The 22,181-nt window shown below is 33.0% G+C and overlaps 1 protein-coding gene across 1 annotated transcript in view; it reads left to right on the top strand.

Moving 5' to 3' along the window:
• Positions 1-312: 312 nt before the first annotated feature.
• The window catches only part of LOC145276738 (mitochondrial import inner membrane translocase subunit TIM44-like), a 69,897-nt gene continuing 48,028 nt past the window's right edge, over positions 313-22,181 (top strand). The window contains exons 1-2 of the mRNA XM_080127963.1: positions 313-481; positions 16,368-16,514. Coding sequence (XP_079984089.1) covers positions 419-481; positions 16,368-16,514 — 210 coding nt within the window. The 5' untranslated portion in view covers positions 313-418. The remainder of the gene's footprint in view (positions 482-16,367; positions 16,515-22,181) is intronic.

Raw genomic sequence — 22,181 nt, forward strand, 5'->3', positions numbered from 1 at the left:
CATGACACATCATGTAAGAAAACACTAGTGAAGGCGGGGAAATGGCGTAAATAGTCTTAAGTTTCATACCATGCAAACGGTAAATTTGCGACGGGTTTGATTATCAGAATCGTTCTCAGCAACCTCGAATACGCCTAAAAAAAAAAAAAAAAAAAATTAGAGAGGTCGCTGTTGCTGTTCTGTTGTAGCGTAAGGCAATATTTACCGATATTTTTAATCAATTATAACTATGTCGATAACTGTTAGATTGTTTTAAATACCGAAATTCCAATTAAAAGAAATGAAAGTGAAAGGGAAGGAAAACGTGTCACCGCTAGGTCATATGAATGACCTCTAAAAAGCACGTGCTTTTTTTTTCGTTTTAAACTATGCTGAAAACCAAAGTGCAAAACGGAAGTGACGTAAAACCCAAAACCGGATGACGTGTAAGTTAAAGATGGCTTCCTTCACACAATTAACGAAGCTCTTTAATAAAAGTCAGGTTCGTATAACGATTATTGTTATGTTTTAGAGAAAGATATTATGCGTTTTTTAGTTTCATGCGAATTGAAGTTTCAAGTTATGTATTTCCTCAGATTTTTGATCCGTTGTTTCTTTCAATAAAGCCCGTTTTTGCTCGCAACAGTTGTGTATATTCGACACGGGATATTATGTAAAAAGCACATGTTCAGTTGGACGTAAAGAAAAGAATCCGGCTAATACATTTCCAAAAACAGATTTTTGCAATTTTTTTTCTACAAAATTATCGATTTTTTTTTTATTTCATTAAAAGACTAAACATGAAATGGTAAAATTGTATGGTTTTCTCATTCAAGTCGATTATAGCATTTATTTTTTAATAATAAAAATAGATATTAATACGAACCATAGTATTTTTTCATAGGATTTTCGGGTATTTTGTACTATAGACAACAGAACTAACCGCTAGTAAAGAAAAATAAATGGGTACTAGTGAGTGCACGAGTCACGACTTATTGGTCAGCGCTATTTTTTTAAATAAAAATTTTCAAGTTTAAAGTTTTATGATATCTGCTTTTACCAAATTGTACAGATTAGATACAAAACACCCTCCCTGCTCCCCACTCCATGTTAAGAATAGCTTTCTAAATAATGTTATTTCAGCACGGATCAATAAGTGCACTAGTACGAATAAACGTCCTCAAAAGAAAGATAAGTTATTCTTCTACGTAGCTGGATGAGGTTTTAATGTTTTCACTTATTTTAAAGCGTTTATTCAGTTAGAGAAAAAAGTGTCGAAGATTAAGTGAGAACAAGAAAAAGTCTGAATAATCGTTCCAAAATAGGAAATTACATAAAATACTGATAGAAACGTTACGGTAACATTTATTGGTTGGGGTTCTACCACTTTTTCGTTTTGTTTTCTATGGTAAAAAATACCGTATCCATGTTAAGAATGAGTTTCTAAATAATAACATTATTTCAGTACGATCCGTATTCTGCAGTTTAAGACTTCAGTAAATATTGAGATCTGAGAGATTCTACGGATAAACTTTCTGATAAATTTGTGTGAAATGGTTCATGGTTCATTTATTTAATAGTGGCACTACCGAACAATACTGTTTTATTCTTTGATTTTTCGGAAAAAAAAAAAAAATTGTGGTTCGATTGCATTTTTATTTTTAAATTCTAGCCAGAAATTTCGAATAAACTATATTTTCGGATTCTGATGCTTGATGCTACGCTTCAACTTTTCTGACCTTGGCCAATGAAGGAGAAATCTTTATAGACTGAGGTAATTTTTAGGTTCGCCCATATCCAGGGTGTCCCTTTTGAAGAGCTAGATTTTCTTCGCTTTAAAAATCGACTTTGTGTCTAACTCTGCCCTCATGGTGAGGCTGGTAAAATAGGGACAGATGAAGGAAGACTTCAAAAATTACTTGAATTTCTCACGGCCAAGGTGAAATCAAAGTGATAACATTTTTTTATCTATAATAATGAGGATGGTGCCGAAAACATAGTTTTCTATATTCGAAAGTGATTTTGAAGTCTTTAAACTGCCACTCGGAAAGAAAGAATTTTCTGAGTAAAATGGAAGTTTATTGGCAAAATTTATTATAGTTCATTTGTGCAACAACAATTGGCCTTCGGGACAAGATCAAAGTGTAGTATCTGTTCTTCTGCACTTCAATTTCTTGTTCTCTGTTGGTGGAGGAGAAATCCTTCACGACTGAGACAATTTTTATTTTTGTTCCTTTTCTCCACGTTAAAAAACGACCCTGGTGTTTAACTCTGTCCTGTGGGTAGGCATTGTAAATAGGAACAATACAAAGCAGTGTTTTTTATTTATTATTTTTTTTACTGCACCTCTTTTGTATTACGGAAGCAAAGTGTAAATTCTAAGTTCATCTTCAAAAAAAAAACAAAAAAAAAACGGTGCTAGTGCAGCAGCAGAGAGTGATCCGCGCTATTTGTTAAATCGTATTTCTAAGTTTATTTAAAGTTTTATGATATATATTTTTTTTTATTCAATTGTAAGGTTGAAGTATAGAATAGGCACAAAACACCCTCCCCTCCACATGTTAAGAATGTTTTTTTTTTGTTTTTTTAAATAATAACGTTATTATTTACGTCCGGCCGGGTCACTCTTCTGCACTAGTACCAAAAAAACTTTTCTCGAAATCGAATGACACCCTTTTTACCGTTGTGTACGTTTTCAGCGTCCCAAATTCTCTCTACAAGAAGTCTGCATTCTATTAATTTTTTAATTTTAAAATCGCATTTTACGATGTAATTAACAACCTGAGAATATTTATAAAGATTTAAATTTAATATCAAGTCTTTTAACATAATGTTCTTTTTCGATACTGACCGTGCTGAAATGGTCGGTGCTTGTTAAGTCAGATCGATTTTTGAAAAATATGGCATTTTTAGCAAAAACAATATTACGTACTTAATTGCCATGCCGAAAATAGTAATATATCCAGAAATTACGAAAAATCATCAACTAGAACAAAACAACTGATATTGTGTTTAAAAAAAAAAAAACGTATATCGCTATAGACAACAAATATTACACGTCATGAATAAATAATTTAAATCTAACGTTCTGAGTTTGTCCTCTGTGTATGATGAACTCTTCATCGTGTACTTTATAACATAAAAAAATGCAATTTTACCCAATTTTCCGTAAAAATTACTTTAAACTATAAATAACTTTCTACTCGACGAATTTTCGTAATTTTTGGATATATCACTATTTTCGACATGACAATTAAGTACGTAATATTGTTTTTGTTTAAAACGATATATTTTTCACAAATAGATTTGTTGACTCTATCTTAAGCACCGAATGCTCTTATTATTTAGAAACCTTTTCTTAGCTTCGGGAGGGAGTTTTGTAAATATTCTGTACTTTCACTTATACCGTAAAAATTAAATTTACCTTGAAAACCTTACTAGTACTAGAAAATAGCACGGTCAATAAACTGCAGAAGTGCTGAATATTTGTTAATACCATGAGTTGCAATGTAATTTTAAAATTGTCTTTAAAAAAAAACAGAAGAATTTGGGATGCTGACTCCTTATTAAATAAATAAATATTTTAATTTGTCCATTTTTGTCAACGTTTATTTCGTAGTTTTAATGACAACATTTACAAAAATCTGTCAAGGTTAATCTTTGCCATTTTCTGGGGCGAGGGTCATTGCCTTCTCGTTGAGACAAAAATGACCATTTCCGTCTTTTGTTTTGTTTCCGACATCAACTAGAAAACATTTCTGATGCAATTTTGTTTTTTATTTAAATTACATTTCGTTCATTTTCTTTGTGTTTTTTTTTTTTGTTTTTTTGTTTTTTGCGTTTGAGCTAAGTATTATTAAATGCTTCACAATTATGCTTTATTTAGTCATTTTTTTTAATATAATATTTTAGAAGTTTGTGTATAAAATCATTTCCTTTTCCACCTTGAACATGGTGACCCGACGTTGTTCGGGATTGAATGAGGATCAAGAAATGTTCCACTCTCCCATAATTTATTATAAAAATTGGTGTAATCGCCCATTTTTTTAATCAAATTGATTTGAAGTCTAAAATGCAAAAGTCAAGTATCATGGTTCAATTGTGCTCTAAACAGGAAACTTCATTTTGAACGCCCCCCCCCCGTCTTATTAAAGAATCTACAATTGATTTTATTTAATAAAAATAAATTTATTTAATAAATGCACTTGTGATATTAGGTTATATCAAAATGCACTTGTGATATTAGGTTATATAAAAGTGTTATTTTTGGTAAAAATCAGACTTTTTCTTTTATCGGATTTTATCGATTTTCGATACTTATCTGACGCATTCCGGTACAAAACCTACATAAGAACCCTACCAGGTATATCAAGTGCCTTTGTGTGAAATTTAACAAAAAAATCAGCCTAGCCATTCTCGAGTCCATAGGAAACGAACTTTCACACACAGAAATTTCCTTTTATATAATAGTAGAATATATATATATATATATATATATATATATATATATATATATATATATATATATATAACAATCATTAAAGATTAATTTTAGAAGCCAAAAGATTCTGTAAACTTAAAGTGAAAATAAATATTAATATTTATATAGTACCAAATAAAAAATAAATAAAAAAGATCAATACATTCAAGATAGGAAATAGAGCTTGACATTTCTGAATTTTTTGAGATGAGGATGTGTTATTCGTATTATTTGGATTCATCAGACTACTGTTCTCATCTTGGGTCCTGGATATGACCTTAAACTATATCCAGTGGTGAGGCCCCAGCTTGCGGGTTTTCGGGAGTGTGGAGCCACCCTTTAATTACCATTGCTCCCAGGTCCACTCTGACCCAGAGTGGTAGTACCTGTTAGGGTCTCAACTATGGGTTAAATAGAAACCGACTTGAAAACAACAAATATATTCTATTAAAAAATTTTTCTTCAAAATCTTTAGATTCGCCATTAAATAACCCAAAAAGGGTTGATATGTCGTAGAACAAAACCAACCAACCAACCTGTTCTCATCTTGAGTGTGCTTTTCACAACGTTTCGGTCGATGTAACCTCCGACCTTCTTCAGGTGTATCTTGTTGAACTCGGGAACGTTTCTACCAAATTCGGGAAGTTGGATGGAATTTCAAGCAGAACCCTTTATTTACTTCACGGGGGGTAGCATGCTCTTGTTCTGTCAGCCATGACTGGATAGTGGTCCTAAGTATTTCGCAATTGTATTTTTCGGTTGCCCACACTGAGGATTGAACCTTCAGCCTTCAGGATAATATCACTTTTTACAATTGATTTTTCCAAGTATTCTAACCGCTATGCCACAGGTCCGCAAATTCCCGTGTTCGACACAAACATTTCCGAGGTCGACAAGATACACCTGAAGAAGGTTGGAGGTTACATCGACCAAAACATTGTGGAAATCACATTCAAGGAGAACAGCAATCCAATGAATCCAAATAATATGAAATAAAGTTTCAGAATACAAATTTAAAATTTCAAACTGTGGATTTAGGAAATCGGTATATCTTATTTGTCGAACTATAAATTCATGTAAAATATCATCAAGAATGAGAATTCATATAGAAACGTTGATTTAATTTGAATAAAATAAAATATGCATCAAGTGCGCTTGAAAGCCAAATCACAACGTAATATTAGAAAAATAAACAAATATTTTACTTGTTTGAAAGTTATCACAAATATATTTCAGAGGTATACTCAATTTTCAGCGTATTGTTTTGTTTCTTTTTTTTTTCCTTTTCTTCTTTCTTGCCATGTTGTAAAGTTGGAGAAAGAAGTCTGTTTGTAAAGAGCCGCGTGTTGTATCTAGCGGTTGTATTTTGAAATGTTTGAACTGTGCGTAGGCAACGCGAGAATAACGTCAATATTACGTTGTGATTTGGCTTTCAAGCACACGTGATGCATATTTTATTTTATTCAAATTAAAACAACGTTTCTATACGAACTTCCATCCTTGACGTTATTCTCACATTGCCTACGCACAGTTCAAACCAAAATATATCCGCTAGAAACAACGCGCGACTCTTTACAGACTTCTTTCTCCAAATTTACGACATGGCAAAGAAGAAAAAAAAAGAACAAAGAAAACAATACACTGAAGATGGAGTATACCTCCAAAATATATTTGTGATAAATTTCAAACAAGTAAAATATTTTTTTTATTTTCCTAATATTACGTTGTGATTTGACTTTCAAGCGCACTTGATGCGTATTTTATTCATATTGTAAAATATCTTTTTTCAGTCTTGAATTTGCATTCTTCTCATATTAGCAGTTCTGTTTATACATGTTGTGTTTGTTATGTATTACTCTTAAACTTTGTTAGAAAGGATACAGTGTCTTTGGTGTATCCAAGTTCTCGATTATATATTCATATGACCAAATAAATCTGATGTAGGAATACAACTATACTTGTGTAGATATTTTAGATTAAAAATCATATTATTATTGTTATAAAGCTTTGCATTATATTGAGTACATTTGAGATGAATACAGGAACCCATATGCTTTAATACACTATGTTGAGACGACAACAACAACAATAATAATGATAATGATGATAAATTTTTAGCCGTGAGTGAGCTGACCAAAGAGAACTCTTCGAGGTAGTCGGTTTGAGGGAATCCTGATGACGTGACCCAACCATCGAAGCTGAGGACGGATAAAGAGTGACTCTAGAGGGCAACTCCAGCTCTACTGCGAATCTCTGAATGGGACACTTTGTGCCACCACCAATAATAATAATGATATTAATAATAATAATGATGATGATGATGATGATAAATGTTTAGAGTATAATTAATTAATTCTATCAATTCATCTTTCTAAAACCAATGAAAAGGTTTTTCCTCTGTGTACCTAAAATTAAACTAATTTCCATGAATTGAGTATCATTCTTTGGACACATTGCCATGGGACTGCTTCGCTGCATATTACAACATTCTCACATTTTCAACAAATCGAGTGTCATTAATCAAACTGTGTCCATTGTATTAATCATTTTCAATCCTCTCATATTATTGTTCATAATCCAATTGACATTCTCATTAGCCCTTAAAATTAAGTGGCTTTTTGACTATAAATGTTGATAGATTAGAGTGTGTGTGTGTGTGTATATATATATATATATATATATATATATATATATATATATATATATATGAGAATAATGGAAATAGTATTTCGAAATAGAGAGATAAAAAAAGGAACAAACCAAGTTGTATGTTCGTTTCATCTTTATTGTAAGACTTCTTCTGGATGAAAAAGAAGTCTTACAATAAAGACGAAACGTTGATGGATGTATAACTTGGTTTGTTCCTTATATATATATGTGCAAAATGGTCCTAAAAGAAAGAATGTTGCCTAAATACACACAGACATACATATATACACCTAAATAAATATGCACATATATATACTAGCAGGATGGCCTAACATTGCCCGGGATTGAATGATCCACAAATGTTTCACACTCCCATATTTTTATTGCCATTTTGAAATCAGTGAAATTGCCCATTTTTCAGTTACCTTCTCTATTTTGAAGTGCACCTGGAAGAAACGTCACATGCCTCTTGCAGCAACTTCATATACTGTAGTTTACATTGCACTGTAGAAAATCTACTGTTGATTTTATAACTTTTTTTAATAAATATCTTGCATTGAAGTTTAATGCAAGTCAAGTATCATAGTACAGTTGTGCTCTAAACAGAAACATTGATTTCGAATGCATCCCTGTCATATCAAAGAACCTACTGTTGATTTTATATGTCGGGCCTTTCGGCTTGTGTGGTAATAAAACTTCTCAAGTGCACTTGTGATGTTAAACTGTGTAAGGTGTTAACTTTGGTCAAAATTACCTGTTCCTTCTTTCATCGGATTATTTCTATTATCGAAACTTATCAAAGACATTCCGATACAAAACCTATCTAAGAACACTGCCAGGCACATAAAGTACCTTTGTGTGAAATTTAATAAAAATCGACCCAACTGTTTTTGAGTTCATAGGGAACAAACTCACACAGGCATATAATAGTGGAGATAGAGATTATTATTTGGATTCTTCAAACTATTGTTCTCATTTTGTGTGTTGAATGCACAAGTTTCTGGTTGATGTAACCTCCAACCTTCTTAAGGTATATCTCATCAAACCCTGGAATCTGCACAGAATTTCAAACGGCACCCTTTATTTAATCCACGGGAATAGCATGCTCTCGTCCCATCAGCCATGACTGTGTAGAAGTTTTAAGTAATTTGCAATTTAACAAGATATACCTAAAGAGGTTACATTGGCCGAAACGTTGTGTGAATAACATGAAAGATGAGAACAGTAGTCCAAATTATGAATCGTCATCTAAAAAAATCCAGAAACGTAATTGTTTTGCTTTGTTCAGTACCGTGAAGGGGGGGGGGTATAATGACAAATACCCATTTTTCTTAAATATTTGTTGAAATCGAAAATCGACAGCATAAAATAAAACAAAATTCAGTTAAAAAATTCACAAAATTAAATCCACCATAATGCTTTTCTGATCCTTTGAAAAACAAAACAGTCATTTTAATCTTAATTATTTTTGTGATTATTTGGAATTTGGAAGCATTAAATATCATCCTGTTTGTCTTCTCATCTGTTATAAGCAAAGTTTTTGAGAGGTTGATCAACAGCAGGTGTGTTCATTTTCTGGAAAGTCTGGGCCTCTTTAGTCATATTCAGTATGGCTTTCGTGGTTTTCATTCAATATCTGATCTATTAACTGTTGTAATTAAACAGATTTGTCTGTTTAAAGATAATTCAGGTGAGAATAGAATCATTGCACTTGACATTTCGAAGGTATTCAACAGTTGGCATCATAGTCTTCTACATAAACTTTGAGGTTATGGTATTGGTGGTAAAGTTCTTGACATTGTTAGGTCCTTTCTTTCTGATTAAAGCTTGTGAGTAACTCTAGATGGAGTATCTTCATTTTCTTTTCATATTAATGCCGGTGTTCCTCAGGGCTTTATTCTAGATCCAATGTTGTGTCTTCCTTATATAAATAACTTTCCACAAAACATTATTCAGAAAATTAACATTTATGCTAACAACACCATCATCTATTCCGATATTGTTTCTAGCACATTTTCTTTTGATCAACTGAAATATGCAGTTGATCTAGAAATTGATCTGTGTTCAGTTTTGGATTGGGGTAAGAAATGGATTGTTTCGTTTAATCCTGTTAAGACTCCGCTATTGTCTTTCAGTTGTATTCGTGTCCATTTTCTTTCTGGCATTCTTATGAATTGCTCTGCTCTTGATGAGAAATTGACTCTACAACTTCTTGGTCTTTCTTTCTCATCAAATCTTTCTTGGAGTTCATATATTAAATCCATTGCTCTTTCTGCTTATCATAAAATCAGTTCTAAATTGCTCTAAATACTTTCTCACACCTGACCCTATTCTCTAAATCTACTATCAGACCATGTATGGAGTACTGTTGTCATATTTTGGCCGATGAACTTCTGTGTTCCATTCGAAAGTTCTTGATAAATTACAGAAACATATGAGGGGCGTGCAATAAGTAATGGCACTGACCCACTTCAAGTTGTCTAATCTAGCTGAAATTTTGCATGTGCAATGATTTATATCTCTACGGGTTATGTGGCAAATTACAGCTCTGGACTAATTGTGGTTTCTGTTTTACAGGTGTTTGAACGGAGTCAGGTGTGAAATAGAGCCTGTTGAATGTCGAGCAGTGATCCGGTTTTCGTATTTGAAAGGGCGCACACCACAGGAGACTTTTGATGAAATGAAAGAAACTTATGGTGATAATGCCCCATCATATGACCTTGTAAAATGCTGGCATCGTGATTTCAAACATGGCCGGAAGTCTGTGTAAACAGCTCCCAGACCTGGTCGCCCCCCCCCCCTTCTGCCATTGATGAGGCATCTGTCCGTCAAGTTGAGGCTGCCATTTTGGAAGATCGGTGCATTACTATTCGCCAAGTAGCCCAAGATGTCAAGATTAATACAGGGTCTGTGGAAACTATTATTCATGACCATTTGCATATACATAAGGTGTCTGCCAGATGGATTCTCAGGTTGCTCACACCATTCCAGAAGCGAGAACGCGTCGAGTGCTCGAGAATGAATTTGGAGATGTACCAAAAAGATGAGTCAAAGTTTTTCAAAAGACTGATTACACAGGATGAAACCTGGGATCATCACTATGATCCAGAGACCAAGGCCCAGTCAATGCAGTGGACTCACCACCTCCAAAGAAGGCAAGGGTGCAGCCCTCTGCTGGCAAGGTCATGCTCACAGTCTTCTGGGACCAGGACGGAGTAGTGATGACAGATTTCCTGGCAAAGGGTACCACAATTACAGGAGCCTATTATGCTTCACTTTTGAGGAAATTAAGGGAAGCTATCAAAATCAAGAGGCGGGGCAAGATCAGCAAAGATACCCTCCTCCTGCAGGCCAACACTCCAGTTACCAACTCGCATGTCGCCAGATCAGAAGCACGGGCGTGTGGTTATGAAATCCTTCCCCATCCTCCCTACTGTCCTGACCTTGCACCCTCTGACTTTCACCTCTTCCCAGCCATGAAGTTGTTTTTGAAAGGAAAACATTTCCCAGATGATGCAGCCTTGATTTCTAAAGTCACGTCGTGGTTGGAGAACCAACTTGGGGTGTTCTACAAAAACGGTCTCCAGAGCTGCATCAAACGATGGGAGAAATGCATAACTCTGGGTGTTTCCTATGTAGAGAAAGACTAATAACTGTGCCAAGTTTCGTTACTCTACTGCTATGGGAAGTGGGTCAGGGGCATTACTTATTGCACACCCCTCGTATTTTGATTGACTCTACCATTTCTTCTTCACTGCAACCTCCCTCTTTCACAGATGTGATGTTGCTAGTCTCAGTCTTTTCTACAAATACTATTATGGCATGTGTTCTTTCAGAATTATTTGATCTATTCGCTGCTTCTTTTGTTTCAGCTCGTTTGACTTGTTGGTCTAATGGTTTCCATGAATTCATTGATTTAATACCTCATTGTAATACAGCTTCCTATTCCAGTAGCTTCTTTCCAATGGCTGCAAGATTGTGGAACTCTCTTCCTGCTCACTGTTTTCCTTCTACCAACAATCTTGGTCTTTTCAAGACTAAGGTCAATAGGGATCTTCTGTCTTTGCAATAATCAGCTTTCGTTCTTAATAACTCATTACATCAAGTGGTTTCATACCTTGTCTCAAACGATTTTCATTAAAAAAAAATTAACTAAGCTGTCAAATAGAAACTAATTTTTGGCTTTACAATTCTTAGCAAAAGTTTTCGTAGCAATCTCCAATAATTTTAAAGATATTATAGAAACATGAACTTGATAAAAATAGTTATAGTTTCATAACAGTTTGGTTCAATTAATAATTTAATCAATAAAAATATGAACAAACTGATCAGCAAACTTTCCATTAAAAACCAGAAACGCTGTCAGGCATGTGTATGCAGTGTGATGATGTATCATAGTGAAACGTGGCTAGTGAGGGTTGAGGCCATGCTTTTGCATGGAGAGAAATGAGACGAAAATGATCCAATGAATGTATAATTTGACTCTTGGAGACAGATTTAGATCAGATGACCTCAGAGGAAAATTAAATCTTGACAATATAGAGAGAGATGGTTGCAGAATAGATTTTGGTGGCATAGCCACACTGAAAGAATGGATGATAATTCTTGTGTTCGTAGATGTAGAACAGTTGAGGTAGCAGGTTCATTTCACAAAAGGCCAAAGAAAACATGGGAGGAGGTGATGAAAATTCTCCTGTGGGGTATGTAAAGACTTGGGCATAGATAGATTACTTAATTTAATAATTAAATTTAACTTTCAAAATGTTTGGTATTTTTTAACAAGAGCAAACAGAACAAGAATGAAAAAAAAAATAAATAAATAAATATGCAACAAATAACTGTTACCAAAGGCAAGATAAGTGACTCTTCTTTTTACCTGGAATAGCTTTTTGTTTCAATTTATTTTAAAGTGTTTTTACTTCAATACAAAGCTAGTCTTAGAACAAAAAAATGGCTGACATTAGATTACTCTGTGAAGTCTCGATTATTTCAGCATCCAACAAGGTCAAACCTTTCATGTCAAACTCCACCCTGTGTGATAACTGGCTACTCTCTTAATTTCCTCCCAGGACTGAAAATACTATAAAAAATATTCATATATCTGTCCTAGATGCTTCCAAACTTAAGAACCTTGATTCCAGCAAAGCAACTAGCCCTGACAACATTCCAATCATAGTGCTAAAAAAACTGCAACTGGAACTGGCTTCCATACTTTCAAAATTGTTTAAATGATGCCTTCAAGAGATGCTTTCTAATACCTTGGAAAACCTCGTCTGTCCAGTATTTAAAAATTTCGGAGATTGGTTTTCTACATTTTAGTACAGACCAATCAGTTTCCTGTGTGTCATAAGTTGCTTGAGTTTGTGATGGAGAATCACCTGAGCAAAAACAACCTATTCAGTGACAAGTAATATGGTTTCTGTTCTGAGAGATCCACAGCTAATGGTAGTATCATAGAGGATCAGTGAATCTATTAAAAATTGCTTCATTTCTAGAGCAATAGTTCTTGACATATCTAAAACATTTGACAGGATTTGGAAATAAAGTCTTATTTCACAAGATTTCCAGCTGCAGAATAGCTGGAAATATCCTCTTAGCCATCAAATCCTTTCTTTTCGATAGGTTTATTAAAGTAGTTCTTGATGGGCAGAAATCTGAAACTCGCAGTATTAACACTGACATGCCTCAGTGATTCATCCTGACCCAACTGTCTTCTTGATCTTCATCAATGACCTCCCAAATCATATACATTTGGTCAACAACTAGGCAAACGATACTACCATCTATGACAACATTTCAGTTGCCGATAATAACCAGGATCTTACTGATTATGCGATAAAAAAAAAAATGGCTAGTTACCTTTTAATGCATCCAAAACCAGACTTAATGCTCATATCCGCACTTTGTCCCAATTGAAATGAATGGCTTTTGTTTGGAGGAAGTGCCTTGCTTTGACAAACTTCTGAGACTGACTTTCACAAAGAGTAGCAAGGAGATAAGAGAGCAGCAGTGAGGAAGAGGAAAGACACAAATGGCAGAGTGCTGTAACAGAACTCTTACAACCAGTCATCACCACATCTGTTGCATTGGTCACAGAGCCTGTTGATCCAGGATAGACTTGCAGACACTGTAATCTACCGATGGACTAATTTGAGGACTCTATCGTCTCCTGAGGCAAACAGATGCCAACAACCATGTTTTGTAATTTGTACGTGTTTCTTCTTGCTTGTGTACGATTTGCTGAGGGCCTTCTAGGTCCAGTGAGGTCTGGGGTGAATTGTGATATTTACACACTTTTTTTGGAGTCACCACTTATCAAGGCCCGGAGGCCACGTGAGGATAAAAGTTAATGACTGTATGGTAGTCAATGGGACAATATCATACTAATCGTTAGTAGTGGAATTTAGTAAATTGGATTACTTAAGGGGAACGGCTCATCAAGAACTTGTTTATGTTGGACTTGAAGATGGTCATGTTGTAATCAACTGGAAAGCAGGCAAATAGAACAAAGTTCTACAAGCATGCAGTTTTACAAAAGAAGCTTTGTTCGTGGAATTCATGTTTAGGTTTAGGCACAGATAAAGATTGGGGAATTATTGATAATGGTTTCAACTAGATGAGTGTTTTTCATGAAAGTTTGGCAAGGTTGGGCCATACATTGGTGCTCAGACAAGCACTTGCCATTAAAATAACGATAGAGCAGAGACAGGCTTGCAATGTTTCTTCTGTCGGAAAGAGGTTGCAGGGAAGAGAAAAGGGCATCCCCTACTAGGCTTAGAACATCTATTTTGAACTCTGTCAAGGCAGGATAAGGTGCTTTTAGCAGCTTTTGCCTAGGTATGGCAACAGTACTTTATCTTTGGACATACTTGGCACTTATACATTTGTCAAGTATGGAAGAAAGTACTTTCCCTTCCACTAAACAGAAAGCAGAACTTAAAATGACATAAGTTTTTTTTTTCAATTTAACTTACAGCGATTATGATTTGAAGAAATTGTATTGTTAGTCAGACATTTTTAAATTATAGAAACTAGAAATAAAGCATTTCTAAAACTCTTTCTAAAGATTAAAATAATTTACAGCAAATTTGAAGATCAAATTAGTTTTTTAAAAAAAAAAGTATATCTAGAAAATCATCAATTTTTAAAAAAAATTTATCCTTTCATAGAAAGGTATGTAAAATAATTGTCAATTTTTTTTTTTTTTTTTTCCTAAAACAGTGCGTACATTTTATTTACATTTAAAAAAAAATTTTTCTTTATAAATAGTTTTTGAGTGATGCAAAACAGTATTTCTACAAAATTTGAACCAAACTTTTCTATTATTTTTAATCTTAAACTAATCCTAACCTAAATTTTATGTTTAGTTTGTCAAAAGTTGGTTGGGTTCTGTTCAAATTTTGGAAAAGCTTTTGGACAAAACTTAGGTTTTGTACAAAAGAAATGGTTTCATATTATTTCAGGAAATCTTCAAGAAGTTCATATTATTCAGGAATGAAGTCAAAATTACTGCTTTGCTTTCCTGTAAGCATAATACTCAACATTTGCTTATAAACTTCATTTCTAGCTAGCAATAAATTTCTATTTACACTTTTGAATGTTTTTAGGTATTTTTTTTATAATGGCTGTACAACATTTCAAAATGAATTCCTCCTATATTAAAAAACAACATAAAGAAAAATCTGTATGATGTATGTACCCGTGACAGAACAAAAATATCATATTCCAAAAATCATATAAATTAAGTAGTTTCATTTCTAAAGAAATCAAATTTTATGAATAAGAGAGGAGCGACTATCTTGTGTCACCATCTTGAAAATAATCTAAAGAAATAAGGAAGATAATTCAATAATAATTCAAACTTGAGATTTTTATTTGTAACATCTACAAATTCCCATTAATTGCTTAAAAATGATTTTTATAAAATTAAACAATTGATAAATTTATATGATTTTTAGGATATGATATTTTCATTTTGTCAAGAGTCATACAACATACAGATTTTTCTTAATTTTTGTTTTTTAATATAAGAGAAATTTTGAACGAGAACAAAAAATACAAGGTGTGATAGAAATATCTCTCACATTTTAACATGTGGTCTTCCCAGTCGTGTTCCTGCAATTTCTAAGCAACCATTAATTTGTATGGATGGAATTGTATATCAGTGAGTAGAATTCTTCTGACTGTTCGATTAGACAATCCCAAGGCCAAAGCCGTTTGCAAGCTGAACGTGTAGGAGACTGAGTAAGAGGCTTACAGCTCGAATACTGTCTGGCATTCGAGGCCTTTCAGGTAGCTTTCTTTTAAGTGCCAAACTCTGAAATTTGCAACTCATAGCTGTGTTGATTTTCTGTCTGGAACATCATCCTGTTGTCCTAATTTGTAATGAACTCCGAAAGCTCTCTCTCTCTCTTGCAGTTACCGATTCATCATTTTTCAAAAATGTTTCTACATTAAAAGCACAATGTGCACCAGTCCGAACCAATATTGCTTGATGAAGGTATCTGAAAAAATGAGTTATTAGCTAAATGAAAACATCATTGGCACTTGCATACGTTCACTAGCAACATATAGTAAAAAGTTTAAAATGAGAGAGGTATTTCTTCCGCATCCTGTATTATGATTCTTTTTTTTTTTTGGTTCCTAAATTAATAAAAAACCGATGTTATTTTTGGGTTTTTTTGTTCCTAAATTAATGAAAAACCGATGTTATTTTTGGGGGTTTTTTGTTCCTAAATTAATAAAAAACCGATGTTATTTTTGGGGTTTTTTGTTCCTAAATTAATAAAAAACCGATGTTATTTTTGGGTTTTTTTGTTCCTAAATTAATAAAAAACCGATGTTATTTTTGGGTTTTTTTGTTCCTAGATTAATGAAAAACCGATGTTATTTTTGTTTTTTTTTTTGTTCCTAAATTAATGAAAAACCGATGTTATTTTTGGGTTTTTTTGTTCCTAAATTAATGAAAAACCGATGTTATTTTGGGTTTTTTTTTTGTTCCTAAATTAATGAAAAACCGATGTTATTTTTTGGGGGGAGGGGGGTTGTTACTAAATCAATGAAAAGCCCACATATTTTTTTTTTTTTTCTTATTATTATATTAATGGACCAGTTGTTCACCATTTATTTTTTTGTGTCATGTTTTCTTCATTCTAAATCTGCCATTTTTTTCTCCTGATCATGTTCCTCTTCATTCCTATTAAATAAAAACAAAAAAAAATGTTGATTATATTTATTAGTTTTTTTTTCTTCTTTTCAGATTCTCCGCATTAATCAAGGGAGGCATCAAATCTGTCATCATGCTGGCGTGCTTGGCGGACGTTGTCCCTCAACAATCGATATCGAAAGACACAAATTGTCTAGCACGACACATCATGTCACCGTTTCTCCAATGCATATATCCCAGGTTAGTTTTAACATATTTTTTTTCCTTTTTTTCTCATAGATTTTGTCAATGTTTTTTAATTGTTATGAATTTTAGAAACTATGATTTGTTGTCAAATAAAATGTGTTTCTATCCCGACAAAAAAACAATAACTTACTAAACTTGTTCTCGGGTTATTTCAACTACTGTTCTCATCTTGAGCGTTATTCGCACAATGTTTCAGCTGATGTAACCTCTGATCGTCTTCAGGTGTATCTTTTCAAACGTAAGAATCTTTAACAAACTTGGGAACAAATCCACAAATTTAATCCACAATGAGTTGCATGCTCTCATTCTGTCAGCCATTATTGGGAATTTGTTCTTGGAGTTCATATGATAGAGGCATTGCTCTTTCTCTTCTTGTAAAGTCGTTTCTCTCTATTGCTTAAAACACTTTATCACATCTAGGGCTACTCTCTATCTCTCAGACCATGTATGGAATACTGTTGCCATATTTGGGCTGGTGAATCTCTGTCCCGTTTTAAGGTTCTCTATAAATTGCAGAAATGTATCTATAATTTGATTGGCCCTACCCTTTATTCTCTGTTCTGTTATTAATCTATTTTTTTGTAAAAATACTATAGCCTGTATTTTTCAGAATTATGTAATCTACTCCCTGCTTCCTTTGTTTCAGCTCATTTGACTTGTTAGTCTAGTCATCTTAATCAGTTCACTATTATAATACAGCTTTCTATTCCAGTAGCTTCTTTCTTAGACTCCAGGCTTCTAAAACTCTCTTCCTGCCACCTTTATAGCCTTCGTCTTTTCAACACTAAGGTCAGTAGGAATCTCTTCTCTTTGTAATAACTATCTTTCATTGTTTTTAGTTCCTTGCATCAAGTAGCTTCATGTCTTGTCTGAAGCTATTTCTATAAAAAAAATAATAAATTAAATAATGCACAGAGGAACATTTTTTCAGCTTACCATCAAAGATGTCATGACAATAAATAACGCAATTCTATTACTGTAAAACTCTCGAGAACTGCAAAATATCAACTAAAAGGTTTTGTTATTAAATGGGCTGATTTTCATTTTTGAAATTTATTTTTTTTTTTTTTAATATTTGCTTCATTTATGTGATCATCTACAGAGTGTTCTATAATGTTACAATTAAATAAATTATACAGATTAAACCAAAATAAACAGATATGCCATTCTTATTTCCAAATATCCAAAACTTATTCAATATGATCCCCATCAATGTCAATGACCTGCTGATAATGCTTAGGGAACACTCTACAAGAATCATGTCTTAAGGGATTTTGTCATATTTATTCCTCAGTTTTGTCTTGAAAGCATCCAAAAATCATGCAATGTGAAGCTGAAACTTTGCTCTCCAAAATGGACCAAATACTGAAATCCAGAAGATTAAAATCTGGATGTGGTGCCGGTAATTCTTCCTTGGAAATGAACTTTGGAACATTTTTGGATAATCATTTTAAACTTATTTTTTTTGTTATGTGTAAGGAAGATGACTGCTGTTGGAATAACCGACGACGTTTTGCAAAGTCAAGATTCATACAGACTTGAAAAGCTCAAGCTCAAGGTAAAGTTCAAAATTCAAGAATTTTGAACTTTACCTTGAAAAAGCCTTATTTCTATTATTACCTTGAAAAGATGGGAAATTTGTTGAAAAGGCTTAGAAAATCGTGTTCTTTATGTGAGTAAAAATTAGTGTCACAATATTAAAAATAAAATCAAAATAAATACTATTTAAATTATTTTTTAAATATTGACTTTGAAGCCGACTTCAAAGATGTGAGGTGGCATGATGTGACCCACACTTAAAACCACACTAAAGATCATAACCGTGGCCGGAAACTTAGTTTTCATCACCCTGGGTACATCGCTGTTATTCATGGCAATCCAATGATGCATTTTGAGGGTGTTGGCAATGGTCCTGTTGTCATAACTTGGTAGAGAGCATGAGTTGTACAGTGGCACATCTCCAATCTTGCTCGTTGAACATTGTGTCACTTTCAGACATGATAGAAGGCTCCTATTACTCTTGGGATTTGTACACAACTGGTCAACTAATAGATGGTCTGCAATAAAAAAGAAAACCTGTTTTCAGCAAACGGAAATGGAATCATGTTGTCTTTTCTAGGGCAACAATTTTATCATTCAATCCTGTGTTTCTGTATGAGATTACATTGCTTGTTCACTTGTGTGATTTTCATTTAACACACATCAAACATGTCAGACTACCAACTACATTAATACTACAAACCACAACAGATACTATGTAGTCTTCCTGTGGAAATCATTGCCACAGGACTCTTTCCCAACAGATTACAACTTGTCTTCAAAGGTAATAGCAACAAATTCTTATCAAGATCTGTTTCGACGAGTATTCAACCTTGGTCCGGACAATCATTCTATCTCATTATGTAACGCATCCACTGACATTGGGTTAGCAGCAACAGCAATATGCAAATGACCAAGCTGCCTGCACAATGTGAGAGCAGAAATAAAGAGAAGTAGGTATTCAAGACGTAGAGGATTCGAGATGTGTTCAAGGCACAAGAGATCGGAAATAGATTTGTTACAAACATGACCACAGACAGGGAAAGATAGGTCTTAAACATGGTCGGACAAAGACAGAGTATCACGTCTTTGATACGACAGTCTTGTTTAGCACATTGGACAACGAGAAGACTTTTGAACAAGAGACAAAGCGTTATTCTGGAAGTACCTGTAAATAAATGTCCGTTTCAATTGAAAAATAAGTGAGTCGAATTCTTTCCTTGTCTTTGTTTCCTTGCGGCTGTCTGCATAAAACGTGTGGGTCCCGGGTGTTAACATATAACAACTGTTATAATTAATCCTTATCCTCAAATGACATCTCGCCTTGATAAGCGTTTGTTTGAGTTTAGTGTTTATTCACTGTAATATACACGTGTGTAAACTATTTTTTTTGTGATATATTTTATTATGAAAGTTGTCATAATGTGTTTTTTTTTCTATAATTATCTTCTTATCTGTTCATGTCTAAATGACATCAGTTTAAATGTTTGAAAAACTCATACAATAACTGAAGAAGAATATATCTTTGAAATAAACAAATGTGTTATTTTTGATCTTAATATTTGTCTCTCTTGTCACTTCTGACAATTTAGAATAATGCTGAAGAAATGGTGAGATTTCTGTAAATGCTCTTGGCCATCAAAAGATTCTGAGTTTCCCATGTTATAAACTAACTTTATATCAGATCAGCAGGCCACCTAGCGTTGCCCAGTCATAAAATATACTTAAATATAATATTTTAATTTATGCAGATTTCATATTTATTATTATAGAATCAATTCTCTATTGATTATTATATTGTACCCAATATATAGTAATGATTTAAAAATAAAAAATGTGACTTGGGTGCCATCAGCTAGAATCAAAATCAAAATATGTAGCTCACCAGTGTTATTCGTTACTATTTCAGCTAAATCCATATGTATATCAAAACTTTAATGTTGTTAAATTTATATTTACGCATGCGTAGAAGATACATGTTTAGTTGACTTATGCCTGCCAAGTTCCAAATTTTAAATTTTGACTCCTTAGCAGCTATTTTTACCAAAAACTTTTTCCACAAGTCCAAATCCTCTATATCTCAAGTTTCAAGTATGTAGACCAAAAACTAACAGTAGTTTGGTAGAGACTATTCTGCACACAGAGAAGGTCACTTTTATATAAATAGATGGATAGATTATACCAACTTGAGTATTTACTATGAAGTACTTAAAAAAAAAAAAATAAATAAATAAATTTCTTGAGAATGTCTTCTTTTTAATTTTTTTTTTTTTTTTTTAAATATGGAAAAATATTAGGAAAATGATACTGCGTGTGAAAATGACTTCAGAAATGGTCACGTGTTTATGTGCTTTGTAGAGTCCAATTACCAAAATGGCAACACACAGCTGATTTTATCCTTCACGGTCATGTAAAATTATATAAATTCTTGTCGCTCATATGCAAATTAACTGATCCTAGGCTATAAAAACGCAAGCTATTTGTACCATGTTGAGGCATGACGGATTACTTACTTGAATCAACAAAGAAAGGTGAAAAGGAGACGAAGGAGAAAAATACAGTTTTTCATTGCTGGAATGGTTATTTTGTTGGAAAAAAATTTTTCTTTTCTTTCTTCTATTGTAGATTTGATGTGCTCTTATTTTTGTAAATTTTTTTTTCTTTTATGATACATTTAACATTTTGTTATTTGTTCGAAAAAAACTTTTCATTTTTTTTTAATTGTTTCTTTCTTTCTTTTACAATAGATTTGACATTTTGTTATTTTGTAGAAAAAACTTTTCATTTTTTTAGTGTTGGGACGATTCCTAAATTTTTTCCGATTCCAATTCCAGGAAAATGTTGATTATAACAAGAGAGGCTTATCACCAATTTTCCTGTTAATAATTGAATAAACACCGGCAAAAAAAAAAAAATGTCCATCCATCCAAAAAAAAAAACAAAAAAAACAACAATAAAATCATAATAACAAAAATTGGTGAAGCTTAGACAAGTAGGTCTGGTAGATGAGCCTCATTCTGACATTCGGAAAATTTACAATAGATTTGACATTTTGTTATTTTGTAAAAAAAACTTTTCATTTTTTTAGTGTTGGGACAATTCCTAAATTTTTTCCGATTCCAATTCCAGGAAAATGTTGATTAACGATTCCGATTCCCGTGGAATTGTTGTTTTGAAATATACCATTATATAATCAAAAGTTTTTGTGTAGCGAAAAAATTTGGTACAGCGAAAAAATGGAAATACAATTAAGGGAATTTCGAAAACGATTTGATTTTTTTCGGAAAATTTCTTTCATTGAAGATAAAAGTCAAAAAAGATATTTTAACCATGAATTAAACATGCACCATGAATTTAAGTTTATATAATTATTAACAGGAAAAAATGGAATTGGCGCTATTTTTAAATATTATTTTCAAGTTAAATTATGTTCACGGGACTATAAACCATTCACAAAATTTTTTTGATCCGCTTACTAGTGTTTGCACCAACAATATTGAAGCCTACTGGTTTCGTATTAAAAGAAGACTGAAATACACATCGGGATCAGTAGGAGAAATGAAATGGTCTCATGTCGATGAGGCCATGTATAAAGAGGCTTATAACAAGAGAGGCTTATCACCAATTTTTCTGTTAATAATTGCATAAACACTGGCAAAAAAAAAATGTCCATCCCCCCAAAAAATAAAACAATGATAAAATCATAACAAAAATCGGTGAAGCTTAGATAAGTAGGTCTGGTAGATGAGCCTCATTCTGACATTCGGAAAATTTAGGTTAACAACCGGTGAAGCTACCGAAAAGGGCGAAGCTGAGATAAGTAGGTCCCGCAGACGAGCCTTATTCTGACGTTCAGAAAATTTAGGTTAACAACCGGTGAAGCTACCAAAAAGTAACCCTTTTGAATGAAGATGGGTATAAACAATATTTTTAAAATTAATTTAATTTTACTTAAAAACAAAATGTAAACATATAAACAAAATATTTTAGAAAATAATTTCTTAATTTTAAATAAAACTTGATTGTAAAGAATTTTTTTTTTAAGTATTATTGAAAAATATTGCGAAGTGTTTACATTGCTGGTTCTTTGGGATAATAGGGGCGCCTGAAACCTCCCTTCCA

The sequence above is a fragment of the Euprymna scolopes genome, chromosome 5, assembly GCF_053919585.1.
Source record: "Euprymna scolopes isolate OS-2025 chromosome 5, ASM5391958v1, whole genome shotgun sequence".
Taxonomy (NCBI): Eukaryota; Metazoa; Mollusca; class Cephalopoda; order Sepiida; family Sepiolidae; genus Euprymna; species Euprymna scolopes.